Source organism: Nerophis lumbriciformis, linkage group LG34 (genome assembly GCF_033978685.3).
Source record: "Nerophis lumbriciformis linkage group LG34, RoL_Nlum_v2.1, whole genome shotgun sequence".
In the NCBI taxonomy this organism is placed as follows: domain Eukaryota; kingdom Metazoa; phylum Chordata; class Actinopteri; order Syngnathiformes; family Syngnathidae; genus Nerophis; species Nerophis lumbriciformis.
The window spans coordinates 6,488,154-6,511,792 of NC_084581.2; the positions used below are offsets into that span (position 1 = coordinate 6,488,154).

The 23,639-nt window shown below is 42.3% G+C and overlaps 1 protein-coding gene across 1 annotated transcript in view; it reads left to right on the forward strand.

Moving 5' to 3' along the window:
• myt1la (myelin transcription factor 1-like, a) overlaps positions 1-22,755 on the forward strand; it is a 61,081-nt gene extending 38,326 nt beyond the window's left edge. The window contains exons 13-26 of the mRNA XM_061929761.1: positions 1,132-1,222; positions 3,282-3,392; positions 3,499-3,719; positions 11,165-11,433; positions 11,529-11,753; positions 11,868-11,992; positions 12,070-12,138; positions 12,204-12,266; positions 12,340-12,423; positions 12,725-12,946; positions 13,045-13,136; positions 13,205-13,308; positions 13,430-13,573; positions 19,197-22,755. Of these exons, the coding sequence (XP_061785745.1) occupies positions 1,132-1,222; positions 3,282-3,392; positions 3,499-3,719; positions 11,165-11,433; positions 11,529-11,753; positions 11,868-11,992; positions 12,070-12,138; positions 12,204-12,266; positions 12,340-12,423; positions 12,725-12,946; positions 13,045-13,136; positions 13,205-13,308; positions 13,430-13,573; positions 19,197-19,337 (1,961 nt within the window). The 3' untranslated portion in view covers positions 19,338-22,755. The remainder of the gene's footprint in view (positions 1-1,131; positions 1,223-3,281; positions 3,393-3,498; positions 3,720-11,164; positions 11,434-11,528; positions 11,754-11,867; positions 11,993-12,069; positions 12,139-12,203; positions 12,267-12,339; positions 12,424-12,724; positions 12,947-13,044; positions 13,137-13,204; positions 13,309-13,429; positions 13,574-19,196) is intronic.
• Positions 22,756-23,639: the final 884 nt, after the last annotated feature.

Consider the following 23,639-nt stretch of genomic DNA (forward strand, 5'->3'; position numbering starts at 1 on the left):
GTTTTTAACCCCTTCTTAACCCTGAATGTACATAGAAAATACACGCAACCCTAATTCAAAATGCCGGACATTTGAGGCATTTAAGAAACTCCGCCCGGACATGTCCGGTGAAAAGAGGACGTATAGTCAGTCTATTGTAGCCCGGTCGCTGCTATCAACGTGCGGTACGCTACTTAATATGTCCATGTGGAAACTTGTTCGGTACACCTCCGAACCGAACCGAAACCCCCGTACCGAAACGGTTCAAAACAAATACACGTACCGTTACACCCCTAGTAGCTACTAGCTTCCAGTAGCCTACACATTTTTTTGCTGATATTGAACCGATATCCAATATCAAAATTGGATCGGGACATCCCTATTAGACATCATTTGATTTCTGATGGTCAAGTGTTGTATTTTCTACAATGTAAATAGAATGTTTGATTTCAATAAGATTTAGTAAGAGATGCTGTCGTGCAGCATGGATCGAGTTCCATCCGCAGGATTTCTTCCTCACACTTCATCATTCCTGCTCCATGTCTGCTTGTGTTGGCGCTCACAGCATGAAGACGCACTTTGATCTACATAAAACATTAGACATCCTAAACACCTCAATACACTTGAGCTAGCAGCTGATAAAAAGGCGCACGCTAACCAATTGTAGGACAAAGTCATTAACAGATCTATTTCAAATAGTGAAATGGCTCTGGATCAAATATATCAATAGCATGTACTGTAAGGTAAAGTGGCTTTTGATAAAACTGCTCTTCATATTTTCCAATGCGGCGGCCCTACTTTGCATTGCAACACAACTTTTGCTTGCAGTACTTTCTCATGAAATGTCATGAATGTTTCATTAAGCTTCTGCAAATGCAAAAAAAGAGGAAGGCAATTTGTAAATCATCTTCCATTTCAAGAATTTTAAAAGTATAAATCACCGAACCCTGTCGTTGTGCATGAATCACCAGTATTTCCATGCATGTGAGAAGAAGATACAACACTAAGGCGCTAACTTGCATATCATGTCGCTCATTTGGTTCTTCGTCTAGCTGTCAGCATGCTACGCCTCTTTGACGCAGGATTCCTGATAACTTTCCTGTCTCCTCCTAACCCTCGTTGTCTCTCTCACCCTCTCCTGTGTGTCAAAAGTCCTTGCCATGTACGAAAATGTTTTAAAGTGCCCAACTCCTGGCTGCTCTGGACGCGGCCATGTCAATAGCAACAGGAACTCGCATCGCAGGTGAGTGAGCAGCCTCTGAGCCGGCCGCTAACAGCTAGCTCCATGATGATAGAGGATGTCAACGTTTTCCTCTTTAGTCCCCACAACAGAACATGACTTTGATTGATTTTTTTTGATTGAGACTTTTATTAGTAGATTGCACAGTGAAGTACATATTCCGTACAATTGACCACTAAATGGTAACACCCGAATACGTTTTTCAACTTGTATAAGTCAGGGTCCACTTAAATTGATTCATGATACAGATATATACTATCAGATATATACTATCATCATAATACAGTCATCACACAAGATAATCATCATCAGAGTATATGCATTGAATTATTTACAATATTTACAATCCGGGATGTGGGATGTGAAGGGGGGGGGGGGGGGGGTTAGGCTTGGTTGTTATCATCACTTCAGTCATCAACAATTGTATCATCAGAGAAATGGACATTGAAACAGTGTAGGTCTGACTTGGTAGGATATGTACAACAAGTAGAGGACATAGAGAGAGAGAGAGAGAGAGAGAGAGAGAGAGAGAGAGAGAGAGAGAGAGAGAGATCAGAAAGCATAAGAAAATCTAAATTTATTTAAATTTGATTATTAACAATCCGGGGAGGGTGTAAGTTTAGGGTGTAAGTTGCCTGGAGGTGTTCTTTTAGTGCGGTTTTGAAGGAGGATAGAGATGCCCTTTCTTTTACACCTGTTGGGAGCGCATTCCACATTGATGTGGCATAGAAAGAGAATCAGTTAAGACCTTTGTTAGATCGGAATCTGGGTTTAACGTGGTTAATGGAGCTCCCCCTGGTGTTATGGTTATGGCGGTTAAGGAAGTAGTATATTTATTTATTTTATATATATATTTATATATTATTTATATATATTTATTTATTTATATATGCACCTTATTGCTTTTTTATCCTGCACTACCATGAGCTTATGTAACAAAATTTCGTTCTTATCTGTGCTGTAAAGTTCAAATTTGAATGACAATAAAAAGGAAGTCTAAGTCTAAGTCTTTGACATGTACTCCTCCTAAGCTAACATTGGACTGACTCAAAGATGCTTTCTCTTTTTCATTGGAATATCCAAGTTTTTAAAATCTTTTTTCATAGAAAATTCAATATGAAGCAGTTGGATTGAATCAGTAGACGGTACACCGTATTTCCTTTCCTTTTCGGTGGAATGTTTGCTAGCTTTGACACAAAAAAACAAGACAACACTTGCTCATTTTCTTGAATCTAATGGTGTCTACTGCAAGTTGGACCTAAACCTAAGCAAGCTAGTGTAAAGTTCACCAATACATGTTGTTATCCTACAATGCTATAAATACACAATGCATAATGAGTGACAATTGCTATGTGCTTCAGGTGAGTCCCCACTATACAAGGAATCCTAACACACACACACACACACACACACACACGCACGCACGCACGCACGCACGCACACACACACACACACAGGAGGCGCTCAGAGTCATATACGTGCACATATGTGCCCACAGGGTGTTATATGGCACAGCCCCACTGGGAGAGGGGAGACAAAGCACTAGCTAGCTTAACAGCTGTTAGCAAGCGGCTCACACACAAGCTTTTATGTCTGCAGTCGCCATGGAAACGCCTGCATAGCAGCAGTGGCTGATGTGTCACACAATGTTCACACTCTCCTATAGATGTTGAAACACACTGCAGGACTGCTTTGCTCAGTGCAAATGAGCTCCTGAGCTGTATATTGAGTCCACTAGGAAGACTCTTGTTGTCAGTCACTAGTTGGCATTGAAGTAACCCTTTCTATATTGACGCATTTTGTGGGTCACGTGACTGCTGCTGTAGGACAAGGAAGGTCCAATAAGCGCTTTTAAAACCTGATGTTGGGTCAGTAAACCAGGCTAAACATGTTCACAAGAAACAATCGTTAACCTTGTGTGTGTGTGCGTGCGTGCGTGCGTGCGTGCGTGCGTGCGTGCATGCATGCGTGCGTCGGTGCGTGTGTGTGTGTGTGTGTACAGTACATGTGCATGGTACAGTACCTAACCATGCTCCATACCCACCCCCCTTCATCCATCCAGTCTTTCGGGTTGTCCAATCGCTGCTGCAGAGAAGATGGCCAAGGTGCATGAGAAGATTCACCCAACTGACAGCGGCAACAAGTCCAATCAGACGTCAGACCGCGTCCTCAGGTACCCCCCGCACTCACCCACTCGATATGCTGTCCTTCCTTTTTAAAGGTCACATACATAGCCAGGTTCATGTGCATGAACATCATTGTAAAGTTTTCTCTTGCAGGCCCATGTGTTTCGTCAAGCAGCTGGAAATTCCTCAGTACGGATACAAGAACAACGTTCCCACCAGCACGCCACGTTCCAACCTGGCCAAGGAGCTTGAGAAATACTCCAAGACCAGCTACGACTACAGCGCATACGAGAGCCAGCATGGCGCTTACGTAAGGAGAGGACCGCCGAGCAAGTCCCACCACAGTCGCGACACCTCCCCCAAGAGATATGAAGGTCAGCGAAATGAACACACCCCCTTTTTAATAAAGTGGTCCACACTTCCTGTCAATAGCTCAGTGATGCTTCATGACGTCCACCACCCAACCAGGTTCAATACCAGTGTTTCCCCTGAGTTTACATATCTGACTGTAACGCTATAATGAATGCGTTAGCTCCTCCACATACGGTAATAAATATAATAGTATGATAAGACTAGATTGTTTAATAAAAGAACAATGTAAAGACATGTTTTATATGAAAGTATCCTTAAAATATGTATGTTATGATAAACACACAAAAAAGAAGGGGTATTTTAATGGTAGTGGAAACACTGCTATACAAAACCTTCATAATTGTGCTTTTGATGCTTATTGTATCAAATAAATTACATTATAACACAAGGATGAAAGGAGCTTACAATCATCATCATACTCACTGGCAGAGTGTCGTGATGGAGATGGTGCACAGAGTACGGGATGCTGTGTTGATGGAGGTGGGGTTAGAGGGAGGCAGCGTGAGGAGAGAGATAATGGAGGCTAGACCCGCTCTGTTTTGGCCAAGAGACATCAAGCGTGATCTGCAGGCAGAAGAGAGGTGTCGACGCTCTGTTATGACACCCTCCCTTTCTCCCGCCACTCTTTGCTCCACCAGTAGCGCTCTCCTCTACCACATTACATCGCTATGCTCTCGTTCAAAGTCCAGCCTCTTTTTCATTGTCTCTACATACACAACAAGATCACCGAGCTCTGCTTACTACATTTCACTGTCATCTGAACACACGCCGGATTTAAGTTGAAGATGAAGTTGTAACGTTAAGCAAAACACACTAAATGAGAATGACTGAGAGATGTGCACCCACAGTGCCACTTCTTGTAGTGGAGGTGAACATACAGTTGTAGTTCTCACTCGGGGTGTCCCAACTTTTTCATTTTCGATACGATACCAATATTGCAGCCTTGAGTTTTGGCTGATATTGAGCTATTACAATATAAGGAGGAATTATTATTCAGTACATAGTTTTTCTTTTGTTGTGTGGGATGTTACAAAATGTTTGAGCAAGTGAAATTGATCAAACAGAGAACAATAGTAGGTAAAAAACTCTAACCATCTGGAATGGACTAATGCTGTCTTTAAGTTGAAGTAGAGTGGTAATGTTTTTTGGCCACACCTACTGGTCACAATAATTATTGATTAAGCTCATGATGCAGTAAGTTGAATGATGCAAACACGTTTGTTACTGGATACTTTCGAATACACTTCTGCCTTTGAGACTTTGTATGTGTAAGTAATATGCAATATAATAGTTTAATATTTGTTTATATTGACAAATGTGCTGTTTTAGACTGCAATATTCAATGAAGGACACTTATCTAATATGTCCAACTTGTGTGCTGTTGTGTGCTTAGCTGTTGTGTAGCTCCTAGTAGCCTATAGCCTGCCATGTTTACCTTTTGTAAATGACTTGACTAAAATCAGGGCCGTCGTTGGTCAACTTTGGGCCCTAAGCTGAATTTATTTTAGCTTTTGCAACTGTATTAAAGATAAACACCCAAAAAAATATATATATAGATAAGTATTCTATAAAGCGCTTTTCAGAGATAAAATCACAAAGCGCTGTACAAAACATAGATGAATTAAAACGACAACTCAATTAAAACATTGGCAACATCATAAAAAAGTGGATTAAAAATGATAGTTAAAAAATGCATTAACTTAAAGCTTTACTAAAAAGAGAAGTCTTCAAATGTTTCTTAAAAGTGTCAACACAGTCAATTTCACGGAGGAACTGGTGCAAGTTCAACTCTATGCGGAATTTAACTGGAAGCCAATGAAGACTGGATAAAATTGGGGTAATACTTTGTTGATGCACATTCGGCAGCAATTACAACGTCAAGTATTTTTAATACGATGCCACAAGCTTGGCACACCTATCTTTGGGCAGTTTCTCATGGTCTGAGAGTCTTTCAGGTGCATTTTGACAAACTTCTGCAAAAGAAGGGCATACAGGCCTGATTGGTGGATTGCTGCAGTGTTGATTGTCCTTCTGTAAGGTTCTCCTCTTTCCATAGAGGAATGCTGTAGCTCTCACAGAGTGAACGTCGGGTTCTTGGTCACCTCTCTGACCAGGGCCCTTCTCCCCAGATCGCTCAGTTTAGACGGCCGGCCAGCTCTACAGAGTTCTGGTGGTTCCAAACTTCTTTCATTTACAGATGATGGAGGCCACTGTGTTTATTAGGATCCTTCAACACAGCAGATATCTTTCTGTACCCTTGCCCAGATTTTTGCCTCGAAACAACCCTGTCTCAGAGGTCTACAGACAAATCCTTTGACTTCATGCTTGGTTTGTGCGCTATCATGCACTGTCAAGTATGGGACCTTATAGACAGGTGTGTGCCTTCCCAAATCATGTCCAATATACTGAATTTACCACAGGGGGACTCCAATTAAGCTGTAGGAACATCTCAAGGATAATCATTTGAAACAGGATGCATCTGATCTCATTTTTAGCTATATGGCAAAGCTTTAATTTCTTAGTTTTTTATTTAATATACATTTGCAAAAATCTTTTCACGTTGTCATTATTGGGTATTGTGTGTAGAACTTTGAGGACAAAAATTTATGTATTCTCTTTTGGAATAAGGCTTTACAAAATGTTGAAAAAGTTAAGTGCTGTGAATACTTTCCAGAAGCACTGTACACATTTTTATCACAGTCAATGCCATAGTATCTTGTGTGTTGCATATAAGGTTTGTAGACAATCAATTAATTTGCAACCACAGTCCCTGGACTGCCTTTCTAAAAGATATTTCAGATAAGTGGTCATATTGCTGTCAATCATTTTGGCACACGAGCGGTGTCAGAGCTGCCTTCTCTTTTTTTCTCTCCTGCCCAGGCTAACTTTGATGCGGGAAAGGAGCCCCATGCACAGCGCATGTTCTGCGTTTAGAGGATGCCAAGAAAAGACTAACATTGTGTGCTAATTTGAGAACATTTAGATTTTAACTGGCTGTTAAGCTTTTCACTGGTAGACACGCTGTAAGACTTCTTGTATCGGAGCCCCTGTATCGGACATTTTTGATGCAAGCCGATATCGGTCTGATATCAATATCAATGGAGGAAGCTATTTTTAACACTCACACTAGGCCGTTGCTGCTGTGATGGACATGGTGCGTGGTTATGATTTATTTTATGCACTGTGGAAGCTGTCATGAATTATATACATGACGAGCTATGGAATAAATGAAACAACATGCCTTTTTTACGTACACGAATGTAGTTGCAAGCGTTCTGATTTTGAATTTTCTATCATTTCGAAACAGTGTTTTATTTCTATTAGCGATTACATTGCAATCATTCAATGACACTGGAGTAGTTATGCTGGGCCTTATCGCATACCGCTTTCAAACAGAAAGGAGGGGAAGTGTACTGTGCCTTGGCGTGGATCAGTGCACTGACAGGAGTACCATGCTTTTGGTGTTCAAAGCACGATTGGCCTTGTGCGATTATGCCCACAATGTCTAAAGCTCTGTACTAATGGTCACCAATTTCTTGGAGTTGTTCGACTCACTTTCTAACAATCTTACTTAAAGGGGCCTAAAGGACGCTAACTTTCCACTGTATTTTAAGTGTTATATGTCGCCCTCTCACGGTTTCTCGGACATAATGACGTAACAACGTACGTATCTATGTGACACGTGCACACGCATCAGCTTTGGGTGTTGTTAGCTAATGATAGCGATTTGGATAGTTAGCGTCTGTCATTGAATGTATATTCTATCACAACAACTACATGACTGCAAATTGATCGTTGCTTCTCTTGTACTGCTCCATGCGCGTATGTGTTGACGAGACAGGCTGAGTGACCACCATAACGCCAATCATTTTATTTTGGCTGGTAAAAATGTTTATTACACAAACTTCCATCCATCCATTTTCTACCGCTTGTCCCTTTTTGGGGTTGCGGGGGGCGCTGGAGCCTATCTCAGGAAGGCGGAAGGCGGGCTACACCCTGGACAAGTCGCCACCTCATCACAGGGCCAACACAGATAGACAGACAACATTCACACTCACATTCACACACTTAGTAATTGCAAAAAATATAGACAGATTTAACACAAATGTGTTCTGCTGAACCACAAATGGTAACATAAGCTAGCCAACGGTGTTGTTATTTTTTGCTTTGCAGTGTAAAGCGGGAACAACGAGCAACAACTACACGCACTAGACAATGCCGTTTTGGGTTCTGACAAAGATTTAAAGTACAAAACCCAAAACCAGTGAAGTTGTACTGCTCCATGCGCGTATGTGTTGACGAGACAGGCTGAGTTGAGTGACCACCATAACGCCAATCATTTTATTTTGGCTGGTAAAAATGTTTATTACACAAACTTCCATCCATCCATTTTCTACCGCTTGTCCCTTTTTGGGGTTGCGGGGGGCACTGGAGCCTATCTCAGCTGCATCTGGGCGGAAGGCGGGCTACACCCTGGACAAGTCGCCACCTCATCACAGGGCCAACACAGATAGACAGACAACATTCACACTCACATTCACACACTTAGTAATTGCAAAAAATATAGACAGATTTAACACAAATGTGTTCTGCTGAACCACAAATGGTAACATAAGCTAGCCAACGGTGTTGTTATTTTTTGCTTTGCAGTGTAAAGCGGGAACAACGAGCAACAACTACACGCACTAGACAATGCCGTTTTGGGTTCTGACAAAGATTTAAAGTACAAAACCCAAAACCAGTGAAGTTGGCACGTTGTGTAATTCGTAAATAAAAACAGAATACAATGATTTGCAAATCCATTTCAACTTATATTCAATTGAATATACTGCAAAGACAAGATATGTAATGTTTGAACTGAGAAACTTAATTATTTTTTGCAAATAATCATTAACTTAGAATTTAATGGCAGCAACACATTGTAAAAAGTTGGCACAGGGACACTTTTACCACTGTGTTACATGGCCTTTTCTTTTAACAACACTCAGTAAACGTTTGGGAACTGAGGAGACCAATTTTTTAAGCTTTTCAGGTGGAATTATTTCCCATTCTTGCTTGATGTACAGCCCAAGTGGTTTAACAGTCCTCGTATTTTAAGCTTCATAATGCGCCACACATTTTCAATGGGAGACAGGTCTGGACTACAGGCAGGCCAGTCTAGTACCTGCACTCTTTGACTACAAGGCCACGCTGTTGTAACATGTGGCTTGGCATTGTATTGCTGAAATAAGCAGGGGCATGCATGATAACGTTGCTTGGATGGCAACATATGTTGCTCCAAAACCTGTATGTACCTTTCAGCATTAATGGTGCTTTCACAGATGTGTAAGTTACCCATGCCTTGGGCACTAATACACCCCCATACCATCACAGATGCCGGCTTTTAAACTTTGCACCTAGAACAATCCGGATGGTTCTTTTCCTCTTTGTTCTGGAGGACACAACATCCACAGTTTCCAAAAACAATTTGAAATGTGGACTCGTCAGACCACAGAACACTTTTACACTTTTCATCAGTCCATCTTTGATGAGCTTCGGCCTAGCGAAGCCGGCGGCATTTCTGGGTGTTGTTGATAAATGGTTTTCGCTTTGCATAGTAGAGTTTTAACTTGCACTTACAGATGTAGCAACGAACTGTAGTTACTGACAGTGGTTTTCTGAAGTGTTCCTGAGCCCGTGTGGTGATATCCTTTACACACTTTTTGATGCAATACCGCCTGAGGGATCTAAGGTCACAGGCATTCAATGTTACGTGCAGTGATTTCTCCAGATTCTGTGAGCCTTTTGATGATATTACACAGACCTTAGATGGTGAAACCCCTAAATTCCTTGCAATAGCTCCTTGAGAAATGTTGTTCTTAAACTGACGATTTGCTCACGCATTTGTTCACAAAGTGGTGACACTCACCCCATTCCTTGTTTGTGAATGACTGAGCATTTCATGGAAGCTGCTTTTTTACCCAATCATGGCACCCACTTGTTCCCAATTAGCCTGTTCACCTGTGGAATGTTCCAAATAAGTGTTTGATGAGCATTCCTCAACTTTCTCAGTCTTATCTGCCACTTGTGCCAGCTTTTTTGACACATGTTGCAGGCATCAAATACCAAATAGCTAATATTTGCAAAAAATAAATGTTTCCAGTTCGAACGTTAAGTATCTTGTCTTTGCAGTCTATTCAATTGAATATAGGTTGAAAAGGATTTGCAAATCATTGTATTCTGTTTTTATTTAGGATTTACACAACATGCCAACTTCACTGGTTTTGGGGTTTGTACAAGTACATTAGCAAGAGTTTTTAGTAATGAACAGCTTTGAGTAAAAAAACATAAAGTGTGCATTACCGCTACCCAGAGGCAGAAATACACAACGTACAGTGTAGTCTGAGAATTGAAGTCTTTATCTTTAATTGTATACGTTATAATTAGAGATGTCCGATAATGGCTTTTTTGCCGATATCCGATATTCCGATATTGTCCAACTCTTAATTACCGATTCCGATATCAACCGATACCGATATATACAGTCGTGGAATGAACACATTATTATGCCTAATTTTGTTGTGATGCCCCGCTGGATGCATTAAACTATGTAACAAGGTTTTCCAAAATAAATCAACTCAAGTTATGGAAAAAAAATGTCAACATGGCACTGCCATATTTATTATTGAAGTCACAAAGTGCATTTTTTTTTTAACATGCCTCAAAACAGCAGCTTGGAATTTGGGACAGAGGGGGTTGAGGTGGGCGGGGTTGGGGGGACGGGGTTGAGGTGGGGAGGGGGAGGGGGTAGCGGGGGGCGTATATTGTAGCGTCCCAGAAGAGTTAGTGCTTAAAGGGGTTCTGGGTATTTGTTCTGTTGTGTTTATGTTGTGTTACGGTGCGGATGTTCTCCCGAAATGTGTTTGTCATTCTTGTTTGGTGTGGGTTCACAGTGTGGCGCATATTTGTGACAGTGTTAAAGTTGTTTATACAGCCACCCTCAGTGTGACCTGTATGGCTGTTGACCAAGTATGCAATGCATTCACTTGTGTGTGTGAAAAGCCGTAGATATTATGTGACTGGGCCGGCACGCAAAGGCAGCGCCTTTAAGGTTTATTGGCCTACGTCCGTGTACACAGCGGCATTTTAAAAAGTCATAAATTTTACTTTTTGAAACCGATACCGATCATTTTGAAACCGATACCGATAGTTTCCGATACTACATTTTAAAGCATTTATCGGCCGATAATATCGGCAGTCCAATATTATCGGACATCTCTAATTATAATTGATGTTTGCCCAGGTCACTCACAGGTGTGCAGAACATTTGATTAAACTTATATTTGATGAAAAAACACGGAGTGTGATGAGGACCAACATTGATTTCCTGCACCTCCCAGCTCCTCTTTGTGATGCTCCACACGACACAAACAACAAAATCTATCCTGTGTGTGTGTGTGTGCTTCAGCCAAGCGCTACAGTAAGACGTCGAGCCCGGCCAGCAGCACCACCAGCAGCTACGCTCCCAGCAGCAGTAGCAGTCTGAGCTGCGGGGCTGGGCTTGGCGGCGGCGGGGGCGGAAGCAGCGCCAGCAGCACCTGCAGTAAAAGCAGCTTCGACTACACCCACGATATGGAGGCGGCACACATGGCCGCCACCGCCATCCTCAACCTGTCCACCAGATGTCGGGAGCTACCGCACGCTCTGGGAGGGAAACCCCACGTCATACTGACTCAGGTAGCAGGAGGTGGAGCCAAATGCAGCTAATTTGCATGTCACATGCAGAAACACAACGTAATATACGTACCGTTTGTCTCTCGGGTGTGCTTCAGAGCGAAGTGGGTGACCTGGACGACGGCGGCGTGGTAGATGTCGGGGGGCAGCCCGGCGGCCTCGAGGGCAGCGGGACAGTGCTAACCCCCCTGCAGCCCATGTCCCCCCAGCGCCAGGCCCTGCTCAACAGCCATCGCTACCAGCTGAGCGAGTCTGACTGCTGGGAGCTCCCTGTGGACTATACCAAGATCAAACGTGTTGACGAGGAACACGACCACAAGGAGGTAACAGGAAGCCCTGCTCTGTTTGTGATTGTGTTAATGACGACACTAATTTTGTGTGATGGTGGCTCCTGCAGTGACACGTTGTAGTCGTCTTATTTGTGGTCCCTACACCAGGGTGAAGAGCCGGACCCCTTCCAGGAACTGCTGGAGGAGCAGCACTACCCGGCCCCGGTGACCGTGTCCAGCCCCAAACACCACAAGTACTCTCCCTGCAAGGAGACCAAGAAAGAGCTCCTCACGTAAGAAACCCCAACTGGCCGGAGGTCCTCAGTAGACTTGACTTGACTGAGCAGGAGGTTCTGTTTGGCTTCCTCAGGCTGTCCAGCTGCCAGCTGGCTGACAAGAACCTGCGAGGGATGATGACCACCAACTCCCAAGAGCTGAGGTGAGGGTTTGACTTGTCATCAATCTTTGATGGACATGATAACAACTTAGTCCTTTGGTCTCTAGGTGTCCCACACCTGGCTGCGACGGATCGGGACACATCACGGGAAACTACGCCTCCCACAGGAGGTACCAGGACTTGTACTTGTTGTAATTCCATTTGATTGCACTGCTTCTCCAACGTGTCTCCTGCGTTCCTTAGCTTGTCAGGTTGTCCTCGAGCTAAGAAGAGTGGCATTAAGGTCCTCCACAGCAAAGAAGACAAAGATGAGCAAGAACCCATCAAGTAAGCTAACAGAACCGCAGGTCCGCTTCTCACGGAGCAAGTTGCTGCTATGTCCTTATGAACATCTGTTTAGCACGGACACTTTTCATGTTTGCTACATCTTCAACTGCTTGCTTGGCACCAACCTGTAGAGGGCACAATGACTTACCTGCATAAAAAGGACTAGACAATTAATTAAATTAACTATGTCAGCTTGCCTTTCTGTCCTGCAGTCAAATTTACTTTTAACCGCTAAAAATGACACTGTCCACATAAAGACTTGGTGAAGTGCAGTGAGAGATTTGTGTCTCCACCCTCTCAGGTGTCCTGTCCCAGGCTGTGATGGACAAGGTCATGTGACTGGTAAGTACGCCTCCCACCGCAGTGCGTCTGGCTGCCCCCTGGCGGCCAAAAGGCAGAAAGACAGCTTCGTTAACGGCACGCAGTTCGCCTGGAAAGCCGGCAAGACAGACGGCATGACATGTCCCACTCCGGGCTGCGATGGCTCGGGACACGTCAGCGGGAGCTTCCTAACCCACCGGAGGTGATCTCAATGTTTTTTATGAAGTCGAACTTCATGCCTCGCTACCATGACAATGATGTTAAACGACGTTCGGCTGTGTATGTGTGTCTCGTTCACAGTCTTTCCGGCTGCCCGCGGGCCACCTCTGCCATGAAGAAGGCCAGAATGAGCGGCGTGGACATGCTGACAATCAAGCAGAGAGCCAGCAAAGGTGACTCCAGGTGTTGAAACGGCAAAGGAGACCGAGGAAAAGAACAGAATGTGTTTTGTCTCGCTCAGGCATCGAAAACGACGAAGAGATTAAACAGCTAGACGAAGACATTAACGATCTCAACGAAAACAACAATCAAGTGGAGTCAGACATGATTAAACTGAGAACTCAAGTAAGACCGAAGTGCTTTGTTCTATTTCCCTCTGATTGATTTATTGATCAATTGATTCATTAATGAGACCTCTGGCTCAGACAGTGAGATGTGATGCGTTCATTTTGTCTTCTACTGCTAGATCACCACCATGGAGAGCAGCCTAAAGTCCATGGAGGAGGAGAACAAGGTGATGGAACAACAGAACGACTCATTGCTGCACGAGCTAGCCAACCTGAGCCAGTCGCTCATAAACAGCCTCGCCAACATACAGCTGCCTCATATGGTAAGAGGATGCTCGTTTCTGCCTTTCATCGCTTGCTATCCAAACGCAGGTGGCTAACATTTGTTCGCACATGTCAGTGAGGTATTTCCTCTCACACGTTCATCCACTTATTTGTGTCAACCACCTTTCATTTGCGATTGTCCCGCCTTCTTTCTAGTCGTGTGTGTTGTTTTTGACACCTGGTGATCGCCGTCATGTGTCTGGCTGACTAATATAGACTTCTCACCTGTAAAAATGGCTCCTCCAAAACAGGCAGAACTGCTGTTTGCAGAGTCCTGCCACAGTAAGACATGCATCCATCCTTTATCCAATTATCTTCTCTTTTGCTCTGACATCCTCTCCCTCAACAACACTCAACACCAACGTGTGTCAATAATGGAGTACTTGCATTAGTGCACCTAAATACTAAGAGCCTGATTTACTAAGGGTTTGCATAGACTAAAACACGTTCAAATTTGATAGCACACGCAAAGCTGATCTACCAAACGTGTGAAAAGTGGATTGCGTCTGTTAGGTGAGCAGAAGCATTCCATTTTGCTTCTCTGTCTTCATTAATATGCTAAATATATGCTGTTCATTAAAACGCCCACAATACTGGGAGGAGAAGATGCAAATATATTAAACAGCACCCCCAATGTGATTTATCGACACTATTTAGCATTTTATTTAGCGCGTGTAAAAAGGACGTGCTATCTGTTGGAGACGCACACGTCTCTTAGAAAAGATGTACTTGCACTGCATAGATAGAAGATGGACTGTGTGTTTCAACTTATTTAGACTGACAGAAATACAAATTATTAGGCATATCGTCTATTCAGCAATTTCCTTTTATAATTGTATAGCTGCTGGATGACTTTAGGGGCTATTACTATAATATATCTCCTACAGGAAAAGACGTCTTTCATTATGCATTTTCTGACATAACTGTGTGCATAACTGTGTGACACAGTAATGCACAAAAAGACTAAGGGCCTGATTTACTAAAGGTTTATGCGTATTTAAACATGTGCAAACTGGATATATGATGGAGGAATATATGCTGATCATCAGATGGCCCACAATACTGGGAGAAGAAAATGCAAATATATTTACATAGCACCTTCTGTGTGATTTATTAAGACTAAAACTGTTCTGCCGTTGCTGTTTTGCGTCTATATTTAGTATGTTTAGAAAAGACATGCAAACTGCCAGTTGCACGGAAATAGCTGTAAGAAAGGAGTTGATCACACTGCAGCCCCATCCAACGTATGCTTCTCAACATATACAGGCTGTCAAAAATAAAAATAGTAGACATATCGTCTATTCAGCATTATCATTGTATAATTTTATAGCTGCTAGATGACCTAAAGGGGAACTGCACTTTCATTCGGAAGTTTGCCTATAATTAACAATCCCTATGTAAGATAAGAACACGTCTTTCTTTTTTTATGCATTGTAATTTGTAATACCCAGCAAGTGCTAGGTGGCTAACCATGAAGCTAATGAGAGTCATCTACTGTATTGTGCCATTGAAGCCTTCTTAAAAAAAACATCCAAAAACCACCTACAATACTCAATTTACATGTCTTGACCTGAACATAAACCACGTATTAGTGATATTGTTATTGTAAGCGCTAACACTCTTTAATCAGCACCGTGATCACAAAGAAGGAACTGTTTATGCAGCTATTGACATACTGAGCTGGTGAGCTGCTGCATCGTCTCAGAGTTGGTAAAAGTTAATTCTACATTATAAAGTATGCCTCTCGCGTGTATAGTACAAGGTAATAGCCACAAACCGAGAAGTTGGTCAACTTTGACATTCAGCTTAGACCAGAAGATCGCGAGAATGACACGAAAAGACACTACAGTAGAATGCGTCCACCTTTCTTTTTTCTTTTTTTTAACTAGCATGACGATTATAATATATTCGTCATTGAAACCGGCATCCAAGTGAGAGCTGACATTTTCACCAGGATGGCAAATTGTTGCCAAATGACAAATGTGTCTCTAAACTGTGCTTTGTCATAATTTGTCCAGCTAGTGATTGTTTTATTATGTTCGTAGTTTGTATTTCTTATTTAGCACTTAGCAATAGTGCTACTTGCTGGATCTGCTTGTCACTTACAAACTTGTAGCTCATCATCAATATATTCAGGCCCAGAAATATTAGGTTCTGGATCATCATTTGTCCCAAAGTAGTCAATTTTTGTCTCTCTGCAATAAATAGCAGTAGTTGTTGTAGGAAATAGTGAACGTTGTGATGCGTCTGTAAAATTAATGCACCGCCGTATGCTTAAGCTGACCAAAATACGTAAATATTACATATTGTGAATGTGCCTGTTACTACATTTCATACATACAGCATGCATATAAAAAGTTGTTTGATATTTTTGGAAGTTTTTATCGCGCTTTATACAGTCGTGGTCAAAAGTGTACATACACTTGTGAAGAACATAATGTCATGGCTGTCTTGAGTGTCCAATAATTTCTACAACTCTTACTTTTTTGTGATAGAGTGATTGGAGCACATACTTGTTTGTCACAGAAAACATTCATGAAGTTTGGTTGTTTTATGAATTTATTATGGGTCTATTGAAAATGTGACCAAATCTGCTGGGTCAAAAGTATACATACAGCAACATACATTATCAATTTTGGTGATGTAGAAAAGTTACAATCAAATCAAATTAGCTTCATGGCATGGCCTCTTAACTTCATGTGAGTGATTATGATTGACGACACCTGTTGACCTTTTTGAGCCCATTTGAATAGGGCTCATGTGATGCAGTCATTAGACTCAGTTACAAACGCGACAATGGGAAAGTCAAAGAAACTCAGCACAGATCTGAAAAAACGAATCATTGACTTGAACAAGTCAGGAAAGTCACTTGGAGCCATTTCAAAGCAGCTTAAGGTCCCAAGAGCAACTGTGCAGACAATTGTTTGTAAGTATAAAGTGCATGGCACAGTTTTGTCACTGCCACGATCAGGAAGAAAACGCAAGTTATGACCTGCTGCTGAGAGAAAATTTGTCAGGATGATCAGGGGTCAACCGAGAACCACCAAAAAGCAGGTCTGCAATGAATTAGAAGCTGCTGGAACACAGGTGTCAGTGTCCACAGTCAAGCGTGTTTTGCATCGCCATGGACTGAGAGGCTACCATGCAAGAAGGAAGCCCTTGCTCCAGAAGCGACACCTTAAGGCTCGTCTAAAGTTTGCTGCTGATCACATGGACAAAGATAAGACCTTCTGGAGGAAAGTTCTGTGGTCAGATGAAACACAAATTGAGCTGTTTGGCCACAATACCCAGCAATAGGAGAAAAGTTGAGGCCTTTAATCCCAGGAACACCATTCCTACCGTCAAGTTAGCATGGTGGTGGTAGTATTATGCTCTGGGCGTGTTTTGCTGCCAATGGAACTGGTACTTTACAGAGAGTAAATGGGTCAATGAAAATTCTTCAGGACAACCTAAAATCATCAGCCCGGAGGTTGGGTCTTGTGCGCAGGTGGGTGTTCCAACAGGACAATGACCCCAAACACACGTCAAAAGTGGTAAAGGAATGGCTAAATCAGGCTAGAATTAAGGTTTTAGAATGGCCTTCCCAAAGTCCTGACTTAAACCCCATTGAGAACATGTGGACAATGCTGAAGAAACAAGTCCATGTCAGAAAACCAACTAATTTAGCTGAACTGCACCAATTTTGTCATGAGGAGTGCTCAAAAATGCAACCAGAAGCTTGCCAGAAGCTTGTGGATGGCTACCAAAAGCGCCTTATTGATGTGAAACTTGCCAAGGGACATGTAACCAAATATTAACATTGCTGTATGTATACTTTTGGACACATTTTCAGTAGTAGACCCATAATAAATTCATATAAGAACCAAACTTCATGAATGTTTTTTGTGATAAACAAGCATGTGCTCCAATCACTCTATCACAAAAAAATAAGAGTTGCAGAAATTATTGGAAACTCAAGACAGCCATGACATTATGTTTTTTACAAGTGTCTGTAAACTTTTGACCCCGACTGTAGGTAGAAAGAGCGAATCCCATAACCTCCATTGTCAGCTGACTTTTCCTGGCGTATATTCACGATTTAGAAGGCATAAAAAAGAAAAACGTGTGCTTGTTTCACATAAGGAATGTGAATGATAAACAAAAAAGTGAAGTTTGATTAAAACAAATTCAATTGATGCGTTTTCGTGTCTGTGCCGTTTTTTTATGACATTGCAGTATTTATACGAAAAAACATTTTGCAATTTATGTTTTTGCGTTTCTCCATCTGGAATGATCCAAACGCAAGATAATGCTTATTGCAAGATGTTTTTTTCATGGAGGAGATACATTATAATAATATATTTCCTCAATTAAAAAACAAACAGCATTAAAAAAAAACACCAGCAGACACCAATTTAATTTGTTTTAATCAGCCCCTTAAGTCATCCAGCAGATATAAAATTATATTGCTGAATGTCTATTTTTTTCATTTCTGACAGTCCAAATATGTTGACGCACTGAGTTGGCCATGCGATGAGATGGCGACTTGTCCAGGGTGTATCCTGCCTGTGAGTTCAAACCCCGGCCGAGTCATACCAAAGACTATAAAAATGGGACCCATTACCTCCCTGCTTGGCACTCATCATCAAGGGTTGGAATTGGGGGTTGAATCACCAAAAATGATTCCCGGGCGTGGCCACCACTGCTGCTCACTGTTCCCCTCACCTTCCAGGGGGTGATCAAGGGTGATGGGTCAAATGCAGAAAATAATATCGCCACACCTAGTGTGTGTGTGACAATCATTGGTACTTTAACTTTAACTTCTGCCCGAGTGCAGCTGGGATAGGCTCCAGGCCCCCCCTACAACCCCAGTAGAAAATGGATAGGTGGATACACGTAGGATCAAGGATTCTCAATTTATCCAGCTGTCTATGCAGCGCAATCACCTCCTTTCTCTGTGTGTAACTGTGCCAGTTTGCATGTAGATTTCAGACGTGCTAAGTAAAGAAGCAAATTACCACTCAGAACAGTTTTAGTCTTGAAAAATCACATTGCACATGCTGAATAATTATATTGGCATCTTCTCCTCCCAGTATTGTGGCCGTTCTGATAATCAGCATATATTCTGCATATTCATGAAGACAGACATGCTAAATGGGTTGTGCTCCTTTTTTTACCCACTTATGACATGTAATCCACTGCGCACAAGCTTAGTAGATCAGCTTTGCGTGCGCTATCAAGTATGCATGTTTTAGTACATGCAGACCTTTAGTAGCTCAGGCCCGAAGTGTGAGTACACAAGTGTAGTACACTTATGCACTCAGAAGACTTAATGAAGTACACAAGTTTAACACGTATGCAGTATACACTCAAAAGACTAAGTGTAAGTACACAAGTGTTAAATATCCCGATGTCTTAATCTGCGAACATGAACTTCCATCATCTGCTTCTGCATGATTGATTGGTTTTTGGTAACAGTTCAAAAGAAAAAATGAACAAGACACGTTTTCCTAACTGCGTCAGCTTGTGTCCTCCAAACTTCCGCCAGCCACCGAGCGGCGATGTCTATGGTGTCTTTTCCTTCCTGGATTCCTTCTGATTGCATGTTTCTACCCCGGCGTGTCCCCCTCCTTTTCCCAACAGGAGCCAATGAATGAACAGAACTTTGACACGTACGTGACCACGCTGACAGACATGTACACGCACCAGGAGCAGTACCAGAGCCCGGAGAACAAGGCCTTGCTGGAGAACATCAGGCAGGCCGTTCAGGGCATCCAGGTGTAGCCGACAGCACACACGCAAGCACACAACACGCTTTGTTGTCATCTAGCGTCACTCTGCTGTCGCCGTCACGTCTTCTTTTCATCGCCTCGCTTTGTTTGGAACCAACATGCAACTTTTCTACATTTTCATACGACCTGATACAATGTGACATACAGCTGCTCTGGTATTTGTTGATCAATTGATGGCTGCACGGTAAAGCTGGGCTCGTCCGGTGGGCGTGAAGAGCAATCGGAGCTGGAGATGCTTTGTAGTGCATGTGACCTCACGAGGAGAAACATCATGACACGGAAACACGATGGTGCAACAGTGTGAGGGAGGAGACAATCGTAGTAAGCGAAGAGGACAGCAATATTGGCATTGATCACATTTGATATCACGTGCAATCACGATAAACTAGCGTTTGGCTATATGCAATTTCTTATGAATTACCGAGCAGAGAGATGATTTTTACTGCGTTTTGTATCTTTTACTACAATCATCTCTGAGCTGAAAGGACACTTTGCACATTTGTTTCCATGTTTTCATGTTTTTATTGGCGGGCTAACACATGTGCTTGTAGATGTTGTTTCCTTAACGACGGCTTACAGGGTCAAACGTTTTCATGTGCGGCGTCATTGTGTTTTTGCACGGGTCGTGTGTGTCCATACATGCAGACTCTGTTTTTTTCTCACATGCATGCACTTTATTGGCGAGTGGAGCAACAATTGGACACACACACAGATTGATGAAGCTCTGCCTTCACATTATTTGCTTTAAAACTACCTAGAAAAACTTGAAATGATCAATATTTCTCCCCATAAAACATCCCCAATTAACCCATAAGAATCCAGACATTTCAAGTCAAAGATGGTGAAAATGCCACTGAGCACACTTAGAGGACATTTAAATACTAATTGGTGTCAAAGATGTCTTATGTTACTCACTAAAGTACTCACAAAAGGTTGTGGATATTTGGTTTGAGGGTACAATTTCAGGGTAAAACTAAAACTAAAACTTGTCTGAACTTGTGAATGTCCAAATGTTGAATAGTTCACTACTTATTATGCACCTTGAACAAAAACAGTTGCCTTATGTTTGACATAAAGGTATACTGCAGTACAGTGGTACCTCGGGATAAGAGGACCTCAGTTTACGAGTTTTTTGGAATGCGAGCTCTCGGCTAAGTGTTATGCTTTAGATTGCGAATAAAAATTGTGGTTACCCCCTGCCCCACAGCTAGTTTGCGTAGTGACTATCACAGTGAATCTCGTAAGATCCGACCAAAACATCCGATCTTACTTGCCTGCATTAGTTAATAGCTAGAAATTAACATAACTTTGTTTTTCCAAGCATGGTAAGGAAGAAAGTGAGTGTTAAGGTCAGTGCTGAGAAGAAAAAGTGGATTATATTTGTTGAATTAAAGAAAGAAATCATCAAAAACATGACAGAGCGTGTAGCTAGCTAACTTGGTGAAGCAGTTGGAGCGTATCACTGCTAGTCTGCACCATACTGAAGCAGAATGAGTCTAAAGGCTGGAATATACTCTCGTGTCACATAACTTGCTCTTGGTTTGTTTATATAGCTCTTCCGCGGTGCTGGCACGTGACTCGCAATTCTCTTGCCAAACCCTAAGGAGTGAGCAACTACAACTTGTTGACTATCTTCCTGAGAGAGAGAGCTTCCTGTGTGTAGTAGTAGTTGTAAACATGTAGTAAACAGTGGCGTCTGAAGCGAAACCCACTTTAATGTTTGAGCTAATCTTTTTAAAACAACGGTCACTTTTAATGTTCACATTGCTTCGAAACCTGAAGAAAATATGTTCGCGAAGGTGGGCTATGCAACCCTAAACAAGTCTCGGCAAGAAGACGGGCAAATTTGCAGCGCAATTTGGCCGTTTCGGACATGAGACAAGAGAGCGTTATGTAACTGAAAACAAACAAAACTGTTAAATACCTTTTATAATGACTTGCTGGTGTTAATGTTTATGTTCATGTGTTATTGATGTTTAGAGTTCCCGTGTTTGTGAACATACCGTGCCTGAAAGATGATTGACAGAAAATAAGGAAGTGTTGTGTGAGAGAGAAGAAGACGTGTGTGCACAAGAAAAAATATGTTTCGGAATTGAATCTTTCGTTATTAGAAGATTGGCAATACATTATAAAAAGAGCGTCGTACTTTGTGTGACTTCTTCTAGATCAGTGGTTCTTAACCTTGTTGGAGGTACCGAACCCCACCAGTTTCATATGCGCCTTCACCGAACCCTTCTTTAGTGAAAAGTAGAATGTTTTATTTTATTTTTTCAAATTCAAGACAAAGTTATGTTTTTTTACTGGTGCACAAAATGAACCGTGCATGAACATCACTTTGTTCAAAGAACAACACAAACACAGTGCATGAACTCACAACAAATTACACACCTGCAAATCAGATGGAAAATTAGAGGGGAAATTTTCGGGGGTATCCATAACACGTCGATAGGGAGAAGTTTTTATTTACACAATTAGTTGGGTGTGTCTTGACCTCAGCGGCGGAGGCTCCGCCGAACCCCTGAGGCCGAGTCACCGAACCCCTAGGGTTCGATCGAACCCAGGTTAAGAACCACTGTTCTAGATGAAACATCACAACAAGCTGAAAAACAAAACATAGAGTAATTGTTTTTAGACCGCGTCGAGATATTAAGTCACAGTAAGTCAGTTTGCATGCAAATCTTGAATCACTGTTGCTTTATCTCAGGGGTGTCAAACTCAAATACAGAGTAGGCCAAATTTTAAAACTGAACAAAGCCGCGGGCCAAGTTTGAACAAATTAACCTTTTAATAGGGACCCAAACAAGTTTTGCATTGAATATTGAACAAGCCAGGCTTATATAACTTTATAGTGACATGCAAAATTGAGTTTCAAATAATAATAATAATAATTAAAAAATATCAATGGCATATCAAATACAATTTAAATAAAAATTGAATGCCTCTTTTCTATTTGCAGCCTTCTTAGGTAAATATCAACATTAACTTTTTCCACAGGCTAATAAATTTGAAAATAAAATAACAATGAATAAAACAACCATTCAGGACTTTAAACTGTTCAGTTTGCAACACACTGATCTAATCTGATTTGCCCAAGCCAGATACCTGACATCTTTTCTTGGATGCTAGTTCATTAATATCGTGGCTCAGGCTTTGAGCTGAGGCAACCTTCATTATCGAATGAAGGTGTTCATCAGTCATTATATTTTGTCCACCCGGACCACAGTCTTGGGGGCGTGCCTTAAATGCACTGCCTTTAACGTACTCTACGAGCTATCGTCACGTCCGCTTTTCATCCATTCTAACATCGTTCAGACCCAGTCACAAGATATGTGCGGCTTCTGTACGCACACACGAGTAAATGCAACGCATACTTCATCAACAGCGATACAAGTTACACTGAGGGTGCCAGTATAAAACTGTTAGAAATATACGCCACACTGTGAATCCACACCAAACAAGAATGACAAACACATTTCGGGAGAACATTCGCACCGTAACACAACATAAACACAACATAATCCTTTGCATCACTAACTCTCCCGGGACGCTACAAAATACAACCCCGCTACCACCAAACCCCCCCCCCACACACACACCTTGTAGGGTGCCGGAAGAGTTAGTGCTGCAAAGGGTTCTGGGTATTTGTTCTGTTGTGTTTATGTTGTGCTACGGTGCGGATGTTCTCCCGAAATGTGTTTGTCATTCTTGTTTGGTGTGGATTCACAGTGTGGCGTATATTTCTAACAGTGTTAAAGTTTTTTATTCGGCTACCCTCAGTGTAACCTGTATCGCTGTTGATGAAGTATGCGTTGCATTCAATTGTGTGTGCGTACAGAAGCCGCACATGTTATGTGACTGGGCCAGCCCTCATTGGACTGGCTGAAAAGCAGACGTGACGATTTTCAGGAGGGGCGCTGAAGTTTGGAAGACTCCCGAGAGGATTGGCAAGTATTAGAATTAGCGGTGAATGAGGTGTTACCGCGGCACCGCCGCAATATATAATCGGCGGGCCAGCTTTAGTGTTAATTTGATATCGCCTCAAGGGCCAAGTGAATTTACACGGCGGGCCAAATTTGGCCTGCGTGCCAGAGTTTGACACCTATGCTTTATCGCATACAATAAGTTGTGCATTTCAAGCAGCGCGTCTGCTCTCCTGTGCTTAGGGTCTCTGCTCGGAAAAAAGCTGACCAATTACAGCTCTGCGGTCCGCGTCGCCGCTGAGGCGAAGCTAGGATTTTTGGGAGGTTCACGTCAGGGTCTGCGGGAGGCTGGGCGGGGGCATGGGCAAGTAACG